The sequence below is a fragment of the Drosophila mojavensis genome, unplaced genomic scaffold (assembly GCF_018153725.1).
Source record: "Drosophila mojavensis isolate 15081-1352.22 unplaced genomic scaffold, ASM1815372v1 contig_36, whole genome shotgun sequence".
Taxonomy (NCBI): Eukaryota; Metazoa; Arthropoda; class Insecta; order Diptera; family Drosophilidae; genus Drosophila; species Drosophila mojavensis.
The window spans coordinates 5,386,645-5,410,906 of NW_025318858.1; the positions used below are offsets into that span (position 1 = coordinate 5,386,645).

Sequence of the window (24,262 nt, forward strand, 5' to 3'; positions counted from 1 at the left end):
ACCGACTGGGTTTTTAGTGATCAGAGCTGCAATTGAGCTGAACGATCAGCGATCACCGCAGCCAGGAACCACTTAATGTGGATTTAATTGCAACTGGAGGCCTCATATATATAGGGCCAAAATAAGACCCAATCTGGAAGTCTGTAACGAAAATGTCGAATATTGGGATCTTACTGCTGTTCATCTGTGTGGCCTTTGAGTCAGCTTTCGCCTGTGTAAGTTGCATATAAAGTAAAAAGTGATATACTATATAGATCGTATATATGTATATACATATATACATGTATATATAAATATTTCTATAGAATGGATACAAGGCAAGGATTGTGAAGATGGAAAACTGCGCGGGTGAAGACGCCATCATAAAAGTGGATGAAAATTTCGGCGTTAAGCTGAATAAGAAGTGCGAATTGATTCCGACGGGCTGCGTGATTAACAAGGCATTCAACACCGCTGTGGTCAAGTATAAGGTGCAGAAGGATGGCATTATGATAAAGGAGGGCAAAATGGATATGTGTGCAGCCGCTGATCAGGCGTCTTCTGATGCAAAGGATATGCTCAAGGTATTCGGTGCTCCATCCAGTTGCCCCGTGGTCGAGGAGAAGATCTGCGCCAACGATCATACCGTCGATCTTACCAAGTACAAAGCCATGCTGGGCATGGCTCGTGGTCATCTCATAATCGATTCCGAGATTAAGCACGATACTGTAAGTCAAGGAACTACCCATTTAATATATGTGCTTATAGCTAACATCCATATCTCTTTCTCTCTCTCCAGGGCAAGTCCTGTTTCCATGCTGAAGTCGAAATTGTGAAGAAGTAGAAGCCGAGTCTGCTGAGATCCCAATTTATCCGACATTATATTATGAGTCTTGCAAACTAGCTGTATCTTTCGTTGTAATAAATAAAACATATTGGTAATGGAATGCACAAAAACAAAATCCGAGTATTACTTACCTTTCGGTAAGTTCTGCAACTCTTATAAGCTATTGGAAGCTGTTGAACTCTTTTGTAGAGTCTTTTATTAATGGAAACTATCCTTCAGTATATGCATATATAGAACGGGCTTTTTTTTTTGTATGCCGTTTTTTTATAATAAATTGTCAGGTTAATATTGATCAGTTATTATCGTATTTCGAAATAAAAACACTAGAACATAGCATTGGCTAGTTAGTAATACCAGATAAATGTATATATTTGAACATTTTACAACACTTTTTGCTTACATTACATAAAGAATTAAAAAAATATCAAATCTTAATGGTTAGTTTTCCAATTTTCTATTCACAGAGAGCTGAGTTTGCTAATTTGCAACTGAAAGTGAGGAAGATTTTCATCACTTTTGTTTTCCATTAAATAGAGTAGGGGAAGAGAAGATAAAGGAAGGGGAGGAGGGTCAAGGTTGAGACCATCTTGAGCAGAGCGAGGTGCGAGTCGAGGTTTAGTTCAGCAGATGCCCGAAAAGCCAAAGTCATAATCATCTTCCCTCTCTTTCAAGCGACCCAGGTAGGGTGAGTGCTTGATGCCAAAGCTGTAGGAGGGCGTGTGAGAGAGGTTAACCTGAATGATGGAAGGAGGAAAGTATTTAAAGTCAGGCAGAATTAGGATTCAGTGTTAGTTTAGGCTATTTAATTTTGCTATTCGTATTCGATCTGATCTCTAGGCTAGGCGTAATTCCTATCGGGTCGATTCGCTAACAGACAGTTCATAAAACGATCTGGCAATAGACATTGGGTCGGTCGTCCGCAGAACCTCGAATGCACAATGCCAAAGGATATTGAAGGCGTCGAACGTTTCTCCCAATACTAAGGGCCAGGTCATATCGATATATATAGATATATGTGCATATATATATGTATATAACTGTTGAGATCCGCTCCTCAGATCTGGCTTACCTTTTCGGGGCAATGTGCACCTGGACCGGGCTTGTTGTTGTCGGTGATGACGTTGAATTTGCCACGCATCGAATAGACGGGTGGCTTGGACTTGGTGACCGTGTATTCGCCATCATAGTACCCTGGACCGGGCAACACCAGCTTGGGTATCAATGATGGGCGCATGCGTCCGGCCATCGTATATGCTGGGGCTGAACGTATCTGACCCTCCTTGCTGCTGCCCAAGACAGTGGGTATCTTGTAGACATTAGGAGCTGTCGAAGAATGCAGATTCAGTAAATAATTGTTATTAAATAGGGTGTACTGCGGATTGGCTGATTGTCTTCTGATGGTTATTCAGCTGGTGTTTGAATGGCTTGGTTAGAGAGATGAGCTTGGTTGGTCATTGATGGCGCTGTAAGAGATATAACAAATACGCACAGGAAAGGGAAACAGAAAACAACAAAATGTCCTTGATGTCTCTAGGACTGGGTTACCTGATGATCGTGTGTTGTACGCTGCCCGCCCTCACAGCGTACTTGATGGTATTCGATTTCGTGAACTGGCCACTGGTCACGATCGCACCGTCCGATTGCACCACCGTCCGTGTGCTTGCCTCTGCACCCTGCGTGGTGCTGGCGTCTGCCGTACCACTGGCAATGACCTGCAGATTGTCGCCTTTGGCATGTGCCTGAACCGAGCGGTGCATTGTGATGGTGCGACTCAATTTCGACCTATCGCCGCCCACGAGCTTTGTTTTGGTTGTTGTTGTGGTTGTTGCTGAATTGATTTTGTCGGTGTTGGTTGGCAGCTGGTGATGCTGGGTGGGTGCAGCGGTGGTGCTGGTGGTTGTCAACTGACCGTTTACATTGTCCAATCGATCGTCATTTACTGACCGCTTCTCAGTGGCTACTGTTGTGGTTGTGGTGGTGGAAGTGCTTGCGGTTGCGTTGCGAACTGTGGTGCAGATTAGAATTAGTTGATTTGTGCCGCCGGTAGCTATGCATCAGATTGTGTATATGTATATATATATATATATCTGTGTCTATGTGTATATGTACATATTATGTACATATGTATACATATATCACAGCAAATGTATGTATTTGCCCCTGCGATTAAATGCTAATTAAACACTTCAAGTACTTGAACATTACAGTTAACGGTAAACAGAATTTGGTGACCTTTTAAGAATATATATATTTATATACCCTGAACCTATTGAAAATGGGAAATCAGCGTACAATGGTTTTGTGGAAAAGTATGTAACGGGCAGAAATCATCGCCGACCCCATAAAGTATATCTTGATCAGTACGACGATCTGAATCGATATAGCCCTGTATGCCTGTCCGTCCGTCCGTCCATATGAGTGCGTCGATCTCAGAAGTTACAAGAACTAGAGAGCTGAAATGGGGCATGCATACTCGTGTATACCATAGGCATAATCTTTTTTCGATAACTTACTTATCGAGAATAATCGAAAAATCGACATTGTTTTTTCAGCCTAATTTGAACACTTTTAGACCCAAAGACTTCATTTACTGTGTATATACAGTTGATCGATACGAAGATTTTGTAATATACAGATTTTGGATACCACGCCCCCTTCGCCCGCAATTTGTAAAAAACACATTTCAAGTACTAGAGACTTGTTCTTTATAATGTACACACATTCTAACCACATGACTACGCTCTGAAAGTTTCAATAAGATTGTAGATTGCAGAGCAGCCCAAGCGCAGTCGCTGCTAACTGCGCAGTCAGCAGAGCGCGTTGATAATACGTGCGTGTGTATGCATGAGTGCATAAAAGAACTGCAGAATCAATAAAATATCAGTTTATAGGGTTCAGGGTATCTCCCAGTCGTGCAGTCTCCACTGGAGCCTGTTATTAATACAGTACGAGCTTCCACTTTTGCACTTTGTTAGGAAATATATTTTAAAAAAAAATAAAAGACTCAATATGGATAATAGCATATAAGCACATGTATGTATATTAATCTGATTATGCGAATTCTCAGCATTTCGATACACACTTTTTATTTTTATTTGTATTTTTATTTTGTAGAATTAGCCGATGAGTTGTCAGTTCCATTGGCAGCCATGGTGGTGGCCGTGCTCTTACCTGTAGTAGGTAAAAGACGACCGGCAGCTGCTTCGGTACTTGGCTATCCGGCGCCATTACTAACACCCTCACCTGGTGTGGTGCTATTACTAGCAGTTCCATTATTGTTAGGATTTTTATTTCGGTTACGAATTATCATATGATAAGCGCATTCACGGTTACAACTCTTCAATGTCTTCCATTCGTTATATTTGTTATAAACGCTGCACTTGGTAAAAACCGGAATACAGTTCATGATGATGCGATGGAACGCATAGAACTTGCGACGTGGACCCCTGCAATAGCGTTCGTGTTTGTATTTGTTTTTCACCAAACATGCGAAATTGGGTTTATCTAGACAACAAAATAATCGGTAACCGGCTTCTAGCTACAAATGAGTATAGGTTGACTTACAGCGTGAATTGTCAATGAAATCGAATAAGGATACGATCCATAAGATCAAACAGCAAAATGTTAACCATCTCATTTTACACTCATCTGTCAACTAAATCCCTAGAGAACTGCGTAGCGAAGCATTGCAATCTTAACGGATAAGAGTTACGAATTGTATTTTAAACTGTCTCAAATTGCAATTACTCGTTTTAATGTCAAGTACTTAAAGTGTCGAAGTGTTTTGATGATACGCTTACCGGGACTAGCCAAACGCCTTTCACGTCTTTGCAATATGCGATCTTCAATATAAGCGCCTCTAGGTTCTAGTGAGTGCAGAGTTTCATGAATATATACATATATATATATATATTTATTATATATATATATATATAGATATATTGGTATATACATATGGAACATATACATTTATGTGAGGGCCAGCGAACCACATGTGATGGAAAATAAAGTACAGAAATATGATACATAGAAATAAACATTTAAAATAATACAACAAAAAGTATAAAACTCTAGCTTCGGTTGACCGAAGATAAAGCTACCCAAGCAGATATATTTATAAAATTATTGAAATTGATCGATTGATAAAGTATATATTGTATTTCATGGATATATTCTGCAAGGGGTTAAACACATGCCAAGCCAAAAATTGTTCTTAAGCCAGCACCGAATCGAAGCTAAGTGAAATACAAATAACTGCACCTACCTGGAATTGGCGGCATGGGTAAGGTCTTAAGACCAAAGCTGTATGCCGGCGAGCTGTCTAGCTTACATTGCTCTGGATGATAGTGACCGGGAGCTATAGAGCAGGCGTAACAAGATGCCAGACACAAAACATTTATAGATAAACATAACATATAGAGTAAGCGACATGCTAGTAGGGGACTTAAGCCTAGAATCGAAAGTAGTTCTATCAAATTGTTCTTTACCGGGTGCATCGGTGGAGACCTTGATCTCAGGTCGAGTGCCGAATGTGTATGCTGGAGAGTGTTGAGTGTTGTTGTGCTTTTCCGGTTCGTATGCAGTGGGTGCTGAAATTTATCAAGTGATCGATTGATTTGGTATACATATATGCTTTTCTAATTATTCTATTGGTTCACATATGACAAATAATTAGCTATTCATTTACCTGGTGTATCACTGACATGTTCCCGTTTCAGCTTCATGCCAAAGGTGAAGGCTGGTGTAGTATCGAGCTGGTAGTTCTCTGGCTTGTAGTCGCAGGGCGCTGGAGTCTGGCTAATATGCTCAATGGTCGTACGACCTGTAATTGTGTAGGCGGGTGTGTGGTCAAGCCGAACTTTTTCAGGAGAATAATCGCATGGCGCTGGATGATGATTTTCCACCTTGGGGTCATATTTGCCACCAAATGTGTAAGCGGGTGTGTGATCCAGTCGAGTCTTCTCCGGCGAATAGTCTCCAGGTGCCGGCGTACCATTTAAGATCTTCACTTCATGCTTGCCAGCTATGGAAAAGGCAGGACTGTGATCCTGACGGACTTTTTCGGGAGAGTACGCTCCAGGAGCAGGAGTATCACTTTGCTTGTGAAGATCATGGCGGCCAGCGAAAGAAAAGGCGGGATTATGGTCTAGTCTGACTTTTTCAGGGTGGTAATCACCAGGGGCGGGGGTGTGGTTCTCGACCTTGGGATCATTCTTGCCACCAAAGGTATAAGCGGGTGTGTGATCCAATCGGGTTTTTTCTGGTGAGTAATCACCGGGCGCCGGTGTATCATTTGAGATCTTCACTTCATGCTTTCCAGCTATGGAAAAGGCAGGATTGTGGTCTAGCCGAACTTTCTCTGGGGAATAGGCTCCAGGAGCAGGAGTATCGCTTGGTTTGTGAAGATCATGGCGGCCAGCGAAAGAAAAGGCGGGATTATGGTCTAGTCTGACTTTTTCAGGGTGGTAATCACCAGGGGCGGGGGTGTGGTTCTCGACCTTGGGATCATTCTTGCCACCAAAGGTATAAGCGGGTGTGTGATCCAATCGGGTTTTCTCTGGTGAGTAATCACCGGGCGCCGGTGTATCATTTGAGATCTTCACTTCATGCTTTCCAGCTATGGAGAAGGCAGGATTGTGATCCTGACGGACTTTTTCGGGAGAGTACGCTCCAGGAGCAGGAGTATCACTTTGCTTGTGAAGATCATGGCGGCCAGCGAAAGAAAAGGCGGGATTATGGTCTAGTCTGACTTTTTCAGGGTGGTAATCACCAGGGGCGGGGGTGTGGTTCTCGACCTTGGGATCATTCTTGCCACCAAAGGTATAAGCGGGTGTGTGATCCAATCGGGTTTTTTCTGGTGAGTAATCACCGGGCGCCGGTGTATCATTTGAGATCTTCACTTCATGCTTTCCAGCTATGGAAAAGGCAGGATTGTGGTCTAGCCGAACTTTCTCTGGGGAATAGGCTCCAGGAGCAGGAGTATCGCTTGGTTTGTGAAGATCATGGCGGCCAGCGAAAGAAAAGGCGGGATTATGGTCTAGTCTGACTTTTTCAGGGTGGTAATCACCAGGGGCGGGGGTGTGGTTCTCGACCTTGGGATCATTCTTGCCACCAAAGGTATAAGCGGGTGTGTGATCCAATCGGGTTTTCTCTGGTGAGTAATCACCGGGCGCCGGTGTATCATTTGTGACCTTCACTTCATGCTTTCCAGCTATGGAGAAGGCAGGATTGTGATCCTGACGGACTTTTTCGGGAGAGTACGCTCCAGGAGCAGGAGTATCGCTTGGTTTGTGAAGATCATGGCGGCCAGCGAAAGAATAGGCGGGATTATGGTCTAGTCTGACTTTTTCGGGGTGGTAATCACCAGGGGCGGGGGTGTGGTTCTCGACCTTGGGATCATTCTTGCCACCAAAGGTATAAGCGGGTGTGTGATCCAATCGGGTTTTCTCTGGTGAGTAATCACCGGGTGCCGGTGTATCATTTGAGATCTTCACTTCATGCTTTCCAGCTATGGAGAAGGCAGGATTGTGATCCTGACGGACTTTTTCGGGAGAGTACGCTCCAGGAGCAGGAGTATCACTTTGCCTGTGAAGATCATGACGGCCGGCAAAGGAGAAAGCGGGACTGTGGTCTAGTCGAACCTTTTCTGTCTCATAGGCGCAAGGTGCTGGTGTTTCGCTAGTCTTCGGTGTTTCGTGCCGTCCGGCAAATGAATAAGCAGGATTATGATCGTGCCGTACTTTTTCAGGACTGTAGTCGCCTGGTGCTGGTGTTGTGTTTTCAATGTGATGCTCATGCTTACCAGCGAAACTAAACGCTGGCGTGTGGTCGCTGCGATATTTTTCTGGGGCATACGAGCCTGGCGCTGGGGTAGTGCTAACGGATTTCAATTCATGTCGTCCAGAGAGTGTGTAGGCTGGCGCATTGTCCAAGCGCACTTTCTCCGGCTGATAGGTGCCGGGTGCAGGTGTATCTTGTGACTTGCTGACCTGGACACGTTGACCAAAGCTAAAGGCAGGAGTTTTACCTAGGACGCATTTTTCTGGCTCGTATGCGCCGGGTGCTGAAATACAGATGGTTGTATTCAATCAGTTATTGATAAATGTATGAACAAAATGCTGCAAGTGAATGGATCAAAGCGACTTACCAGGCGTAGCATCCACAACATCGTGATTAGATTTACCGGCAATACTAAAAGCGGGTGCTGAATGCAATTTTGACTTTTCTGGACTGTACGTACCAGGTGCTAGCAAAATAATATATATTATTTAATTTCGATCCGATCAAGACTGTATACATAGCTCAAATGTGAATAGCCCACCTGGAGAATCGTTGTGCTGAATGTGCTTCGTCTTCAGACCAAAACTATAGGCGGGTGTATGATCTAGAACTGTTTGCTCGGGTTTGTAAGTACCGGGTGCTGCAAATTGTATTAGGTGAAATCGATAAGCAAACGAAACTAAATGAACGAATTATATTCATTGTACTAGATGACCAAGTCTGAGTTGATACATTGTTTGGATAGTTTCTCAATCTGCATTTGAAAAATGAATAATTAAATGAATAGCTTCTTGCTTGTTTCCTTAACTGATAAGACGTAGTTGAATACTAATTCAAGTGCAAAGCTAAGTGTACATTGCGAAAGCAAGTTCATATACTCCTCTTCTTTGTTTTTTTTTATACTCATTCACGAAAGTGAATTAGTATATTGGTTTTGTGCAATGTCCGTCTTGCTGTCCGTCCGTCTGTCCGTCTGTCCATATGAACGCAATCTATTTCGGCACTATTGAAGCTAGAGACTTGAAATTTGGAACACATACTCGTGTATATCTCCGAATTATAAAGTGTTAAAATTTTCCCGATCTGCCCACTAGGGGCGTGGCAAATCGGAAAATGCATTTCATATTAATTGAAGATATCTCTTCTGAAATTTGGAATATAGCTCCGCATCGACCACCCAAGATCATGAGCTATGGCGGATATAAAGTATAATAGCTAGAAGCTTCAAATTTAGATAGTTAAAATACCAGTAAACTCCTCTATCGATGACCCAAAAATAATGTTTACGCCTTTTTAGGGGCGTGGCATATCGAAAAATACCCTGTAATTTTCACATTTTTTGAGGGTAAGCATTCAAACATTGCAGTTAGGGTACCGTTATCTCATTCTAAGAACTGACCAAAAATGAGGTGTCTGCGCTTAGTAGGGGCGTAGCAAATCGGGAAGAACTGCATTTTCTACAGTATTAGAGCGAAACATAACTACTAAATTGTTGATGAGTATTCCGCAGTCGGTAACGGCCGACTGCAACGTTCTTACTTGTTTAATATGTTGTTAATTATCTACAAACCTGGCGTGTAGTCAGGTCGCAGCTCGTGATGTTTGATGCCAAAACTGAACTCTGGTGTCTTGCTGAGTTTCACCTTCTCGGGAGAATAGGCGCCAGGAGCTGTGGAATAGACATATAGATATTACAAACCAAGGCGTTGTACGTAATGCTGTGGCAAGTTCTAAAGCGAAATTTCTAACTAGAGTACTACGAGTGCCTCATTTTGCTGGACTGGGCTGGATTGGGGTTGGGGTTAGGGCAACAACAACATATTACCTGGTGTATGCTGATCGTGTTGGATTTTAGTTCGTCTACCAAATGTGAAACGTGGCGAATTCTTTCTTGATTGCGTGACCTTTTCAGGACAATAGCTATTTGGCGCTGTTAGTGTTAATAAAACAAAATAATTTTGGTACGGATAACGATATTTTATTTGTTTAGGCTATGCAACGAAATGCAACTAGTGACGGGTTATACTGCAAAAAACGGAACTAAATGAGGTTAGGAGTTACATATTACGAGCTACGAGTGTTGCAAAGTGCCTAACAGACTAGAAGGAATCTATCCCACACCAAGAAGTAGTGACAGAGAGGTAAAAGTATAGAGAGTACACAGAAAGATAAAGAGAGAGAGAGAGATTGAGCACATGCAAGAGAGATTTGTGTTATTGCAACTGGGTTAACACCTCAATGTTAGCCAGTTAGTTGTGTTACCTGGATTGTTAACTAGGTAAACGTTAACCTTAATGCGAAAGGAATATCGAGGCGCACGCGGCTTAATGACATCAAGCGGCACCACTTGATAATGGTTGGGACCTAAAATTACCGTTGGTTTTGACAGTCGGTGGTTGGGTCAAATTAATCAAAGAAGAAAAATGTTTCCATTAAAATTAAGATCAAATTAAGAAAAAAAAAATAGAAATAGAATAAACAAAAATCAAACATAGAACACAAAATACAACAGATACTACGGAAAACTATGTGGCTATAAAAAAAAGAGACGCATAAACAATAAAGTAGCGAAAGGCAGAGACAGTGCCTCGAGTGATTAAAAGGTACGTACCTATTACTAACTAAAATCCCCAAAAATATATTTAATGAACAAAAATATGTTGATGCTATGTATAAACATAACTATTAAAACATATGTACACATATATTATTCACCTAAAGAGCAAATTTTAAAAGAGCAAAATGTACCGATAAGCAATACTTTTTTTTACGATTTAAAATAAATTAAAGTACAGGTTGGATTGGATTTGTTAATCTTTATACACACTATAAATACAAAAAAAAAATATAATAAAATAAAATAACTGTACATATTTTCTGGAAAGTGTTTGACTATCAAAGTTAGGTAAATTAGATCAATCTGGTACATCCATACCACAAGTTATGTTTTTATACCATTTACAAAGAGAAAAAATCTATAAAGACATAACTTAAAATTTTAAATAATAATTTAATTATTTGATTTATAATTTAAGTTTTTCTCTAAAACAAAAACCATCAACAAAATAGATAATCTTAGGTTTTGATATACATGTGACGATCGCTTAATGAACAATGCTACTAAAGAGAGAGAGAGAGAGAATGAGACTACTTAAAAGAGAGCAAGAAGAATATGCTAATATGAAGCAGGCAACTATAGCTACGTGACTACAGAGTAACACACATACGGCGAGAGGCAATACAGGAAAAGAGAGAGAGAGAGAGAGAGAGAGAGAGAAAGAGTGTAAGTGGGAGAGAGAGAGAGAGATTGCTCTCAAATGCAGCGATTACTTACGCGCTGCTGAGATGATTCTTTCAATGGAATTATTATTATTATTATTGGATATGATTTCTTATATATGTACAACATGGATTGGATGCGTCTGCCTCCAGATGTTACTTGATGCTTGATGCTTGATGATGCCTCTGCAACTCCATTTAGTCCATTAGCGTTAATGATGCGCATGCAAGCAAACCATTGACCAAAAACCATTCAAACAACCAACAAGAACACCAAAGCACAAAACAACCAACAAACTCTTGAACACTGTTCTTGACTGGGGGACTGCGGGACCCGGAACCTGGGACCGTTGCGACTTACCCGGTATCAGCTGGTACTTGGCATGGGGCGGCCTCTTGCCGAATGTGTATTTGGGCGTGGCATCGATGACGGCCTTCGATGCATTCATCACGTCATATTCGCCCGGGCCCGGATTAACAAAACGCGTCAGCTCCTTGGGACGACTTTGAAGTGTGGCTGCATGAGGGCACTCCTTGCCTCTGGGCACCATGCCCGACACATTGTACTGGGCGGGGCCGGGACCCGTCGTTTCATCCTTGGTGGCCGCCTTATGGCCAAAGGAATATGCCGGTGCGCCCTTCTTTTTGGAGTCCGGCACTTTGCTGCCTACATGACCAGAGAGAAAGAGAGAGAGAGAGGGAGAGGGAGGTGCATCAGTCACTAGTGATCAGGTTTAGCCTCTAGCAACAACTCACCAATCAGCGTGGGTAGCTGCACAATAGCCGGTCCCGGATTGCTCGTCTCCGCCGCAATTCGACGCGTACGCACGGTGGGCGTCCAGGGTCGCTGCTCGATATTGCCAGCCATGGTGAGCGTACGTATTATCCGCAGCGGTGCACAAGGACCCGTAATCTTCGGCTTCTTATATCTGTACTTGCTACGAAAGCCAACCTGCAACAAGAATTGCAAATATGCTGATTACTCCAATTACTTTCAATTGCATTCTGTTCCGCACAGTTTTATTCATGTTGTTGCAGTTCTTGGCGCACAATCAGGTGTCTCTGTAGACGATTCAGTTTAAAATTTTTTGCCTTTTTTGGCTTAGCAATTGAAAAATTTAACGAAAAATATAAACACAAACTTGAGTTTTAGTGTTGTTTTGCTTTGAAGTAAACACAAAAGAAAAAAGAACGAAACTCTAGTAACCTCATAAACCAAATGCTTAAATTAACATCAAATCGATGACGTAAAATCCATATCGTCCATAAACTCAAGACAAACCGGCGTGCAATAATTGAATGTGCTCGACTAATAAATACCCTGACTTGAATGTGTGGAGGAGGACAGGAAACACAGTTGGCGTTCATTTTTCAAGCAATCAGATTTTTTTAAGTGAAACACGAAAGTCTTGGTTCTTTAAGTTATCTGTAAGCAACATCTTCAGCAATATGTAGAGCAAGGCCCAATTCAATGAGAATTTCGTACCTGTTCATTTGTTTCGTTCTATCCAATTATTTTGCCTAAGTACAGGGTACAAGGCAAGGGATCCCAAAACTTTGCAACATGAGCGATTTATTTGTTTCGAATTTTCTGGGCCAGCAGAGGGCTAAGCAGAATTTCGGCTTGGGGTTGCCTGTGGATTTGCTTGCTCACGCCAAGACAAACAATCAAAGACAACGAAATGGACAAAAAGTCTGGTTTTGCGGTAGGCTCTTCAACCCGTGTGACCTTCTTTCGGCAAGTGTTGGCTGCAGGCAGACGCGAAAGCCAATACCTGATGTCTGATTGCTTTGCGCCGTGTCAGCGCTGCGCAGCTGAACTCTGAGCTCTGGTGACAGGCGGCGACGTCGCAGTGTAATCGATACTAGGCGATGACGACCTGAATTGGCTTTACTAGCGATTAGCTAACGCAATTGAACGTCAGCAGAAACAGAAACAGAAACAGCAACAGAGGCCGCCACGCCTCCCACTCCTAGTACCTCAGTCGGTCGCCTGGTCAACACCGTCACAGGCAACAAGGTTGCGCCTCCAAAAAGTATGCAAAGTGCTAATGTTGCCCATTTGGCCCATGTGGGGCCAACAAAACGATTACTTTTAATGACTTATGGAGCGACAATTGCATGCCACGAAAACGGTTACTGCACATTCGAGTGGAGCGCGTGATGTGGCTAATTGAAAATATTGAAGGTTCGTGTCGAAGAGCGGTACGAGTAAGGTAGCTAGGCAGCAGGAGCAGTTGGAATTCCATTAGAAAGCAAATCTTAAGCCTTAGATGTCAGTCGGCACGACTTAACACGAGATGGTACGAGAAAACACGATATTATTATTACTGACCACTACTTTACACGATAAAGTGGTGGTAGCTAATCGACATTTGACTCAGAGTAGACAAGAGCTAACAAGAGAAAACACGATGTGCGTAGGCACGAGGGCCCAACTTTACTCGATAAGATAAGAGTAGACACGCGTGAGTACAAGAAAACACGAATTATTAAAAGTGGATACGACTCTCCGTGAGCAGATGGGAGTAGACACGAAAAGTCACGATCTATAATAATATTATTACACTGCGCACGACTTTAAATGACAAAGTATTAGTAGGCACGAGTGTGCACGAATATTATTTCCCATTGGAATTACTTTTAAAGAGCAGGAAAACGTCTCGCCTTAATGCATCAATATTACGCTCATGATCGTCTGCTCACGCGCTCATCTCTAGGCGCAGCTACGGTAACTAATACCAAGACTCAGACCAAGTCTAAGTAGCTGTAGCTGTAGCTGTGGCTGTGGCAGTGGCAGCCAAAGCGTGCAACTTCTTTGACCGTGAAATCAACAGCTAGTTGGGCCAATTTCTGGGTGGGCGTGGCACTAAAGTAACTGCCAGTCAGCAATGAATGACAGAGGGAGATGGAGTGGGGGCGAGGATTGGCTGGCTTTTATATAAAGCAAAGCTGTTCAAATTGAGGCTAAAAAGTGGGCGTGTTTGCGCCTCGCGACCTCGCACGCAATTGAAACATGTTCATTTTCGGTTGGCTTTTGCTTTATTATATGTGTAAATATATACGTACACTATATATATATGTATGGCATGGCCATATGCGCCACTTTAGAACCAAGAGAATCTTACATCATCGACGAGTCTGCACCCACGCGCGGATGCAACACCATAGCTGCCTACACCATATATGGCATGGCCTATGCTCGACTGTTCGCTCGGCTGATGAATCAGCTTCTGTGTCTGACTGCCGGCAGACATTTGCGTGGCAATGTCTCAATGTTGCCTGCCAACAACTTATTAATCTTAATTTGTTTGTGGCCCAAAATCGCAAGCCAACTTAGTCGCATTTAATCAAATTAATCAACTGCACATGCAATGCTTGGCCAACTAGCTGGAATACACTGTGAAAAATTAGTTTTAGAAAGACTTGAAAAAACTTTGTTAGAATTCATTTGAATAGCTATAATTCACAATGATTTTTAAACATTTATACAATGAACACTTAATAGTGAATTCAATTTGAGTTGGCATAGCTGCGTGGTAAGACATTCGCAAGGTAAACGAGCGGTCTCAGGTTCAAATCATATATATTAACATTTTTTTTTTCAATAAAAAATATGTAAACTGTCTAATTAAATTTGATTTTAAATTAATATTATTTTATTTTATTTTATTTAGAATTTTGTTTATCTATAATCATTGTTTTATTCCAATCTTATATCTCACATATCGATTTTGCCTGCTTCAGATACGAATTTCTCGCAGTGTAGCACGTGCATTTGATGCCAAGATTGGTCACCTGCCACTAGGTGCTCGACAACAAATTCTAGATGGTGCTGCTGATAGTGTATCAGCAGCCAGAGAGGTGGTCAGGTCAGCAACCGGTTCGCTTGCCAATTGAGCGCATTGAAATTGATTGGAATTGAGTGCACGCCCACATTCACCGATCCCCCCCATCCCCCCTTCTACCTCTTGCCGTTCCTCCTCCGGAGCAGAAACCTGTCAGGCGGCTATTTTCGTTTCATGACACTATGCTAATGTTACGAAGATCTTGATAGATGATGCCAACTTTGAACTCGCACTTTTTTGCGCACTCACACACACACGCACACACACTTTGCATGAGTGCCAATAATAACAGCTAAGTAATATAATAGCCAAACAAAACCTGGCACACGTCAGCATCAATTTATGATATCAACTAACCAGAGAATAAAGCACAAAAATTTTACTTTGGCTTGCCGAAAACTTAATACCCTATATATGAGCCATAACGGTATTTATATTTTAAATTTGAAAATATATTATAAACACGACCAACTTTGGCTATAGGAATTCACAGCTTATTCTTATAGCTGCTCATTTCATTATAGATCTCCTTCAGATCCAGTTGATCTACTGAGCAAAATTCAATCTTGACTTGACATGAGCTCAGCTAATCCACAGAGAACTTGCTCACCTTCTGACTATATTAAAAGCTCAACAGCTGCTGAATGGAGAGCAATGAGAGTTGCTCTGAGGGCTAGATGAAAGCTGATATAGGTACGAGCCATTGTTCAGCGAGATTTGAGAGCTCAGAGAGGAAACGGATTTTGTTCCAGATAGAAATATATGATTTTCAAAACAGCTGTATCAACCTCATTTCATACAATTTCTATGTGCATATATTTTGGCAAATATTCAAAAATTCTCGAGCTCAATGGTTAAGCCAAGCATCTAGCGGAAATTGCAAAAAAAAAAAAAGATATAAAAACATTGTTGCCTCCGGGAAAGTAAAAAAAAAAAAAACAGTTCTTCTTCTTATATAGAAACTCTCAATTAACAGCATACCCTCACTCATCTGATCACACGTTGGGTATACACAATCATTAATTTCAGTTGAAAGCTGACAAGCAATTAAATGCCGTAGACATATTTCAATGCAGATTTTCGTTTTGATTAATTTTTCTATTGTTAGCCACTTAAAGGCAAAAACTCGACTATGACATGACCCGAAATAGACTCTGTCAGCATTGATTTTATAATAAATAATAACTTTTTGTTGCTCTTATTCACAATGGGCACGTTTCACGCTCTCCAAATTGCCAAAATAAAAATGGCATAAAATAAAATGATATAAAATGAGCTCATTTTCCAGCGTTTAGAGACAACTTTTACGCCCAAATATGAGCAGATATATGTCTGATGACTAGTCTGACTTGGCCATTTCCTTTAGCCCACATTGAGTTGCCCAAAAAGCTGCTCGAGCGCCAAATGGGTCGCCAGACGGCGCCCACACACGTAACTGCGTTTTGTCTCTCAATCGAAATTATCTTTAGTTTTTGGTTACAAATGTTACGATGCCTCTATCTCGCTCTCTACCTGTCTCTTTTGGTATTTGGCCAGTTAGTGGTACAACAACAGCTATCGCAACAATCAACATGTTTAATTAACAGCAAAACACGCCGCAAGCCGAAGCCGAAGCCAAAAAAAGACAACACCGGCAACAAATAGAAATATCAACAAGAAAAGCAATTAGCTGCAGCAAGCCAACCATTATATACCCTGTAATTAAAGCTATAGTTGGACAGATTATTGAAGACGAAGAGCGCTTCTATAATTAAAATTTATCATTTGTAGTAATTTAAATAAATATGTTTATATAAACTTTAATAGTGATCATATTACTAAAAACTCAGCTCCTAGGCGCAGCCTCTATTATCGCTTTGGACAATTGTTTAACAAGCCAATTATTATTATTATTAGTATTTTCACTACTGTAAAAACCTTCAATTGTAACGGGTTTCATATACTATGGGAGTTATGGAAATTATTTCATATACCTATATCCCTATATAGCCGATATGATCTATTTCGAAGTATGTACCTTCTGATATGAAAGCAACATCTGCACCAAGTTGCTCTAAAATGACTTTACAGAGAACCGAGTTTCGATAGGTATATGATATATTTTACTTAAGTGATACGATCAATTTTATTATATGTGTAGTCTGTTATCAAAAGCAACATCTGCACCAAGTTTAAGAAAGATAGCTTTACTAGGATCTCAGTTCCGATAGGTAAAATTCTAGTATACATATGTGTTAGTTATACGATTAAATCAGTTCTGCTAGCAAAACCAACACCTGTCCAAAGTTTCACAAGGATAGCTGCTCAGCTCAGATAGGTCTAAGATCGGAGCGTTACATATTTAGTCCAAAAAGCGGTACTGCCCATCTGCTCATTACAACAACGATCATAACAAGTTGGTTGCCAAAAGAGTTTAGACCAAATGAAGACAAAAAGCGCAAAGTGATAAAAAGAATACACAATAACAAACTGACGTCAGCTACCTAAGTTTGTGTTTGTGTCTGTGTGTGTGTGAACTAGTTTGTTCTCAAAATCTAATTAGAATTGGGAAACGTGTTTTTTATTTCTTGAAAGCAGCGGCCAGAACTCTGCCAAGTGAAAGCTGGAAAACAACTCCTGAGTGAGCCAAAAACACTTGAATTCCTGCCAAGATCTATGGGCCGATGAGAGCCGTTATTATATTTGTTAAACGCCAGCTTAAGTGATTGCTGTAATTAGTAAACACCTTTTTTCGTGTCGTTTTGTAAAATTTATGACTTGGGCTCTTGGGAACAGAGCTCTGACTAATAGTTGACTTATTTTTGACTGAGTTTTGCCTGTTATATCATTTAATAAATATTTATTTTATGCATTTACAAAGCAACAAATATATTCATAATTTATGTGTTGATTTTTTGTATACCCTATACAAAAATTTGACATGTACAATATATGGAAACCACATGGATTAATGCAACAGATGGAAAATGGTGTCTCATTTCATAATATTTATACACCCAATCAGCTTAGCAGCTACAAAGCAAAGCTAGCTGCTCTCTACAGAGTATTCAGCAGTCGTGCTTTCTTCTAATTTTCCTTTCCTTTTTTTTGTTGATTTTGCTTCCAGGTTTTTCTACTTCTCTTTTAACTTTGGTAATTTAATTTTTGTTCGCGTTATGGTTGTTATTGTTGTTCAGCTCTCATAATCAGTGGCTTTGAAAAAAGAGTTGGAAATAGACGCAAAGTCGACCGGTTTGCGCTTTGATAGAGCTGATGTCATAGGGCCTGATAAACCGCTGAGCAGCCGTGAAAAAGTGCTGAAAGGCTTCCTCGTTGTTGCCACTTGTGGCACCAGGCCGTGTGACATCAATACGACGATTGACAAAACAACGGCATAGGCAAACGCACAGCTGTTCGAGGGGCGTGCCGTTGGCTGGGCCGGAGCTGCCACAAAATGCCAATACAGATAGACACAATCGAGCCGACGTGCAACGTGCTTCCTGCCGCAACGTTCACTCAGTCAATGAACTTTTAGGTCAGGATAAGCAAGCAGGCGACACGCAATGCCAATAGTCACACAATTGCACACAGTCACAGACAGAGTCACAGTCACAGTCACAGCCAAAGTCATAGTCACGGTGATAGTCACACTCACAGTCAGAGTCACAGTCAAAGTCATAGAATAGATATAACCATGACGCCTCACTTACCCACAGGCTTTAGTCTGCGCCTCCGTTGTCTGTTTCAACTTTCAACTTTTTCAACTTTGTTTTGCACAATAAAAAACTTTCAGTTAGCGCCGGGCTAACCGTTTCAAAGGCAAACAGTCCTTGTTGCTTTTACCGCCTGTGCGGCAGGACTTTCAAAACATCTGCGTTAGACGTTGCCAAAAAAGCACAACAGCAACAACAGCAGCTGCAGCAACACAATGCGAGCGATTTCAATTTGTGGGTGAGCTGGGGCTGATTGCGAACTGGGGGAACTTAACTGGGGGACGAGGGGAGTATTTTGTTTTCGTTGTTCGGTGATCGTTAATTGAGTTAAAGTAACAGCTGTCGCACTGTTGGTGCGCACGGTAAATTGAAATACTAGAAATTGCCAAAAATCTAATAAACTACGATTCAACTTTTTTGCTTTGTTTTCTGTTTATGTTCGTAATTCGTTTTTCTCGAATTAAATATTAATGGCTTTTATATCTTTGTTTTCAAATGTAACGCACTCGAGCGCTGCTGTACACAAACTGAGCGCCAAAGTTGAATTCGGTTGCCTTTTTGGTTTGAGCAGCAGCGGAATTAACAGCAGCTGTAATGATGGCACAAATAACAGCAAGAACAGCTACAATGTGAACTTTAACAGCGACAGCTTATGGCTAGCGGCTGTAGAAGCAGCTAGCATGCAAGCAATAACAGCGGCAGTTTTAACAGCAAGACAGCAGCTCTAATGTAAGCAATAACAGCGGCAGCTTGAACTGCAGACATAACAGCAAGCAATCATGTGAGCAATAACAGTGGCTGTTTCAAAAACATTTATGTCATATGCCATATGTTAATTTTCAGTTAGATTATTTATTAATAGCAGCAAAGACAACAGGAAATTTGATAAAACTTCTCATAAAATATTCCTAAATGCCAATACAAGCATATTTATATTTTTATTTTTAAGAACTTCAAGTTTAGCATACAATTTTTAGAAGCGGACTGAATTCAAAGCAGCGGTTCTAATAACGTTTGCTTCTGCAAATAAATGCAGCTGTTGAAGTTATTTTGCACATTTTTGTCAATAGTAAAAGCTATAGCCAATTATACATATTAGCTATTAAGCTTTACAATGTAATTGTTACATAACAGCAGCCTTAACAGCTATCCTAACAGTTGCAATTTAATCTCTTCTGCGTTGGCGCCTTTCAGAGCATCGACAGTTCATGGACTTCTCTTTGGCCACTTCTTAACGGTTTTATTTTTATTCAATTATTTTAACCTTCGCCGCAAATTCTGGCTTTTTACGTTTTCAACTGGAAATTGACGTAGTGCGATTCGCCCACATTTCCTTAGCGAACTGTGAATTGTTTAATGGCTCATTGAATTGCGATAAGTTCGTTTAGGCTTTACTCAGCAGCCCAACCGTTTATGGCGCTTCAGCAATGCCGCCTCTTATTGTTCTTATATAATCATCATCATTCTTACTGTTGCGGTCATACACACATGCACACACAGATTCAGACGGACAACCTTCACCCACACATGCGGCAAATGGAGCGTAAACCCAAAACCATATAAGATCATTTTTCGCTATTCTCGATATATGTGCTCAGTTTGCAATGTAATTAGTTTCAGTGAGCAATTTTATCTCTAAATATTTTAAGCCTGCATAATGTTAATCGATCGCACCTAACTGAAAACATTTTCTATGTAAACGCTTTGGCAATTTAAACTGATAATCTTCACACAATCAGATGTAAACAAATTGATTTTTTTTATAATTTTAGATGTTGCTTTAATTATCAACATCTGTTCTAGTTGATTCATTTACACTGGCCATCAAAATAAATAGACAGAATAATTAGTCAAGTGAACAGACTACTTGATTGATGCTAAAGTCAAGTCGATAAGATTCCACACAAAGTTTCCATAGAATCGATGACCTTCAGTTTTCCAGATTTTTCTTTAAGGTTTACCGCAACACACTATTGATTCGAGCCAATATTGAGGAAATATTTCACTTTCATATAATTCATTTAGGTATACTAAACAAAATTTAATGTACGACTTTAGATAATAGAGCCTACTTTCGGGAGTTAAAATAGAGTAAAACAGTTTATTGTGTGTACAATAAATACATTTTCATGCATATTTAGGATCATTTATTTTCATATTCTTTTATTTTTATTAAGTAGCAATATCACGTTGATGACTTTTTCCGGTTTTCGTGGGCTTACGATATTAATAGCGATAGAAGTGGATTGATGTAAGACGGTATATATATATATATATAATTATACTTCATAGGCGCAATAAATCAATGAAGCGGCGTATTAATATAGGTATTCTATACGTATTATTGAGAATGTGTGTGTATATATATAGGCCGATATATATCGTAGGAGTTAGGTCTGCTTAAAACCCCAGCAAATAAACAGGAAATCGTTTGGCTTATGGACGTACAACTTATAACTTTATGAGTTTATCTATATATAGCTAGAATGCATATTAATGCTATGTCTACTATAGATATAGTGTAATTGTATATATAGTATATACTACTATATATATACATATAGTTGGTTTTTATGGAGCTTACAAGCTATTCATACAAACGCATGTCTTAGACTAAGCATTGCTATCAAATCTGTATCAAAATTTCTATAAAACGTATTCCATTTTATCTGTTATGTACGAGTATACACATATCTTCAATAAATATTCTTCTTTTTTTTTTTTTTTTTTTATGTTTTAATTTTTAGCTGATTTGATTTCTGGCTGTATTTGCATTTGATTTCTTTGGTGTTCAATTTGCAGTGATATTTATCGTTATCGAATTCAATATTTATATATAAATATTTTATTTTTTATAAGTCTTGTGTTTTCAGTTGCTTTCGGTTTGGTTCAGTTATTACTCTTTAATGGAATCGGGTTGTTTGGCTCGCAAATATATTTTGGCTGTGAAACCGAATTCAAGTGCATACAGTTCTGGCCCATTGTAGTCGAGGGCTTTTGCATATATTGTTATTGTATTGTTGTTCTTGTTGTTGTTTATGTCTTGTGTTGTGAGTACAATGAGCATGTGTTGAAAGTGGAACAAGAAGAATGTGATACAAAAGAAGCAAAATAAATACAATAATAATACAATAAAATTAAAATTCTTTCGGCTAGGCTATGTATTATATATATTCCTATAGGCCAATTATTCATATTATTCTAGCTACGAAAGATATTATAGTTTAGAAGCTCAATCCTATTCCATCTCAATATTTATGTTCAATCTAGAAAAGAAAAAATTAAGAAATTAAAGTGTACTTCAAAAAACAAAAAACAGTTTCAAAAATAATATTTTCATAATACATTTATTTTTATATTTTTCTTTTCGTATTTGTGGCTTAGTTGAGCATTAAAAATTAATTAAGTAAAACTTTTCATAAAATTAGATAAAATATATATAATGAAATATATATAAATGTGTATATATTCGTCGCAGAGCATATTATGTTTTACAAAATTAAGAATCCATTTAAAATTTAAAGCATATGTATGTCTATATGCTAAAAAAAAAGGCAAAGTGATAATAATAATGTGTTTAAAAATAAAAAGAGATTTGCGATGCATACAAATCGCAAATTATAATGTTTAAATAATAAATCACAAAACTTAAGCTAAGCACGTAAAATTCTAAGCTATCAAATATGCCGCAATTGTTGTTGTAGTAGTAGCAGACGTTGTTGTTGTTCTATTCTCCAACTCTTCTTCTCCTCAACTAGCGCTTAAATATTAATTTTACGCTTAATCAGTTTTCTTAGATTCATTTCTTGCAATATTGTTTTTGTTTTTAACTACGTAAACTTACTTTATAAAAAGCACAATTATATTTATAGCTTTGTATGTATTATATGCCTAAACACATTTGCGTAGTATCGTATATTGTATGTCTGCATACATAAATATATTTATATATATATATATCGTATATTTGTTATGAAATGTATCAAAAATTTGACTATTAACTAAAGTTTACTATAATCCAAATATAGTCGTTAATTTTAATTTTCTTTTGTTTTGCTTTCTGCTTTGCGCTCTTTAACCATGCACGTACATATACACATTTCTATTTCGATTTATATAAACATAATGATATCATTTGCTCAGCTTTATAGCTCTCTCAATCCATTATAAATAATGTAATAATTATGAATAATCATTTAGCTTTCGTTCATACATACATATATATATTAAGTAAAAACTATGTACGATCTCAAACTTAATTTGATTGAGTTGTTACTTAATTTTATGCCATCATATCATTTCATATCGTATATATATATATTTATGTATATATATATCGTATATAATACGCTTTATCTCTTTATAGTTAATATTTAGTTAAATGTTGATGTTGGTTTTGCTAATCAGTGCGTGATCCCAGACGTTGATCCATTGTCTCCCCATTCGATTCATTTAGTCGGTCAGCGTTTGGGCCACAAGTGCCAATTGATCTTTGAGCACACGGAATGAAGGACGCTCCTCGGGACCATGCGACCAACACTTCTTCATGACCTACAGAAGAATTGAGAAACGATTATATATACTATATAATTATAAATACTATTTTGTATATACTTACTTCGTATATCTCCTTGGCACACGACTTTGGTTTCTCTAGTATAATGCCGCGCTGCACACGCTCCACAACTTCGGTGTTCTTTAGGCGGCCATAGGGCATTTTGCCACAGGTGAAGATCTCCCACATGAGAACACCTACAGAAATAGAAGACAAGTATTAGAATAGTATTTCTTGACCCACTCAATCAGTTCTGCCAGTAACACTCACCATAGGCCCACACATCACTTTTGGATGAGAAGCGCGTGTAGTTGAGCACCTCGGGCGGTGCCCATTTGATGGGGAACTTTGTGCCGCCAGAGCTGGTGTATTGGTCGTCCAGCACGTAGCGGGCGAGTCCAAAATCGGCCACTTTCACAACATTCTCGGAGCCCACAAGGCAATTGCGTGCTGCCAAATCGCGATGGATATAGTTGTGACGCTCCAGGTAGGCCATGCCCTTGCTGACTTGTATGCACATGTCCAGCAGGAGGCCCATGTTGCCAATTAGCGTATTTTCGTGCCGGCGCAAATAGTTGAGCAGCGAACCATGCTTCATGTATTCGGTGACAATATAGATGGGACGATGTTTCGAGCAGACACCGTAGAGCTGTACGAGATTCGGATGCTGCAGCTTGGTCATCACCTTGGCCTCCTCGATGAAATCATCTTCGGACATGGTGCCCTCCTTCATCATCTTGACCGCTGTGTCGATCGAACCACGCCATTTGCCGCGACGCACAACACCAAACTGACCCGAGCCCAGCTCCTCCATCAGCATCAGCTCCATGGGATGGATTTCCCATTTGTCATGGGATAAGCCCGCTGTTGGTGGCACTGGACGATCGCATGGCGACGACTTTAGTCTGCACGCTAAACCGCCCGAATTATGGCGATGATAGTTTATCAGATCCGGTATAGTCTCGCAGCAGTGCTTCTCGCTCAGATAATATTCGCCGCGGGCGTTCTGTTTGATGTGATAGTGCTTGACATGCGATTGGGGACTGCAATGCAATTTAGTATTAAAATTAGTATTGACGGTAAATCAAGGTCTATTTGGAGCACTCACACTTTGGTATGCAGCGATAAAGTATAGAGACCCTTGGTCGATGACTTGCGCACCACAAAGCAACCCTCCTTGTCGCCCTGCTTGAGCAGCGATTCGGCACGTTGTCGCGACATGTCGCCCACATACCATCTGCAAGAGTTAGGATCACCATTAAGTTATAGATAATACTGTATC

The 24,262-nt window shown here is 39.9% G+C and overlaps 4 protein-coding genes across 18 annotated transcripts in view; 1 reads left to right on the forward strand and 3 right to left on the reverse strand.

The window, feature by feature from the left end:
• Positions 1 to 6: 6 nt before the first annotated feature.
• Positions 7 to 941, forward strand: LOC6576020. The gene is made up of 3 exons (XM_002001988.4): positions 7 to 215; positions 306 to 707; positions 779 to 941. The coding sequence occupies exons 1-3, from the start codon at positions 153 to 155 to the stop codon at positions 821 to 823; spliced, it is 510 nt and encodes a 169-aa protein (XP_002002024.1). The 5' UTR covers positions 7 to 152; the 3' UTR covers positions 824 to 941.
• Positions 942 to 1,157: 216 nt separating this feature from the next.
• On the reverse strand, positions 1,158 to 18,954 carry LOC6576021. Of its 13 annotated transcripts, none has more exons than XM_044008552.1 (15): positions 11,902 to 12,052; positions 11,642 to 11,837; positions 11,247 to 11,552; positions 9,869 to 9,970; positions 9,432 to 9,536; positions 9,177 to 9,275; positions 8,148 to 8,246; positions 7,974 to 8,072; positions 6,721 to 7,889; positions 5,514 to 6,423; positions 5,314 to 5,415; positions 5,091 to 5,183; positions 4,627 to 4,692; positions 2,372 to 2,831; positions 2,056 to 2,149 (listed from the first exon to the last, which is right to left on the reverse strand). In XM_044008552.1, the coding sequence occupies exons 1-15, from the start codon at positions 11,911 to 11,913 to the stop codon at positions 2,143 to 2,145; spliced, it is 3,825 nt and encodes a 1,274-aa protein (XP_043864487.1). In that variant the 5' UTR covers positions 11,914 to 12,052; the 3' UTR covers positions 2,056 to 2,142. The 13 variants fall into 13 exon arrangements, with proteins under 13 accessions (XP_032584366.2, XP_015020419.2, XP_043864487.1 ...); XM_044008553.1 differs by having other exon boundaries at positions 5,514 to 6,126; positions 6,424 to 7,889; XM_032728467.2 differs by lacking the exon at positions 11,902 to 12,052 and adding an exon at positions 18,423 to 18,954 and having other exon boundaries at positions 5,514 to 7,889.
• Positions 3,837 to 4,499, reverse strand: LOC116803819. The gene is made up of 2 exons (XM_032728477.2): positions 4,391 to 4,499; positions 3,837 to 4,330 (listed from the first exon to the last, which is right to left on the reverse strand). Exons 1-2 carry the CDS (start codon positions 4,461 to 4,463, stop codon positions 4,041 to 4,043), a joined length of 363 nt encoding a protein of 120 aa, XP_032584368.1. The 5' UTR covers positions 4,464 to 4,499; the 3' UTR covers positions 3,837 to 4,040.
• Positions 18,955 to 21,863: 2,909 nt separating the features above from the next.
• LOC6576022 (tyrosine-protein kinase Btk29A) overlaps positions 21,864 to 24,262 on the reverse strand; it is a 56,236-nt gene continuing 53,837 nt past the window's right edge. For all 3 annotated transcript variants that reach the window (XM_002001990.4, XM_015164936.3, XM_015164935.3), the window contains 4 exons: positions 24,089 to 24,217; positions 23,251 to 24,023; positions 23,044 to 23,177; positions 21,864 to 22,976 (listed from right to left, as the gene is read on the reverse strand). In XM_002001990.4, the coding sequence (XP_002002026.1) occupies positions 22,878 to 22,976; positions 23,044 to 23,177; positions 23,251 to 24,023; positions 24,089 to 24,217 (1,135 nt within the window). In that variant the 3' untranslated portion in view covers positions 21,864 to 22,877. The remainder of the gene's footprint in view (positions 22,977 to 23,043; positions 23,178 to 23,250; positions 24,024 to 24,088; positions 24,218 to 24,262) is intronic.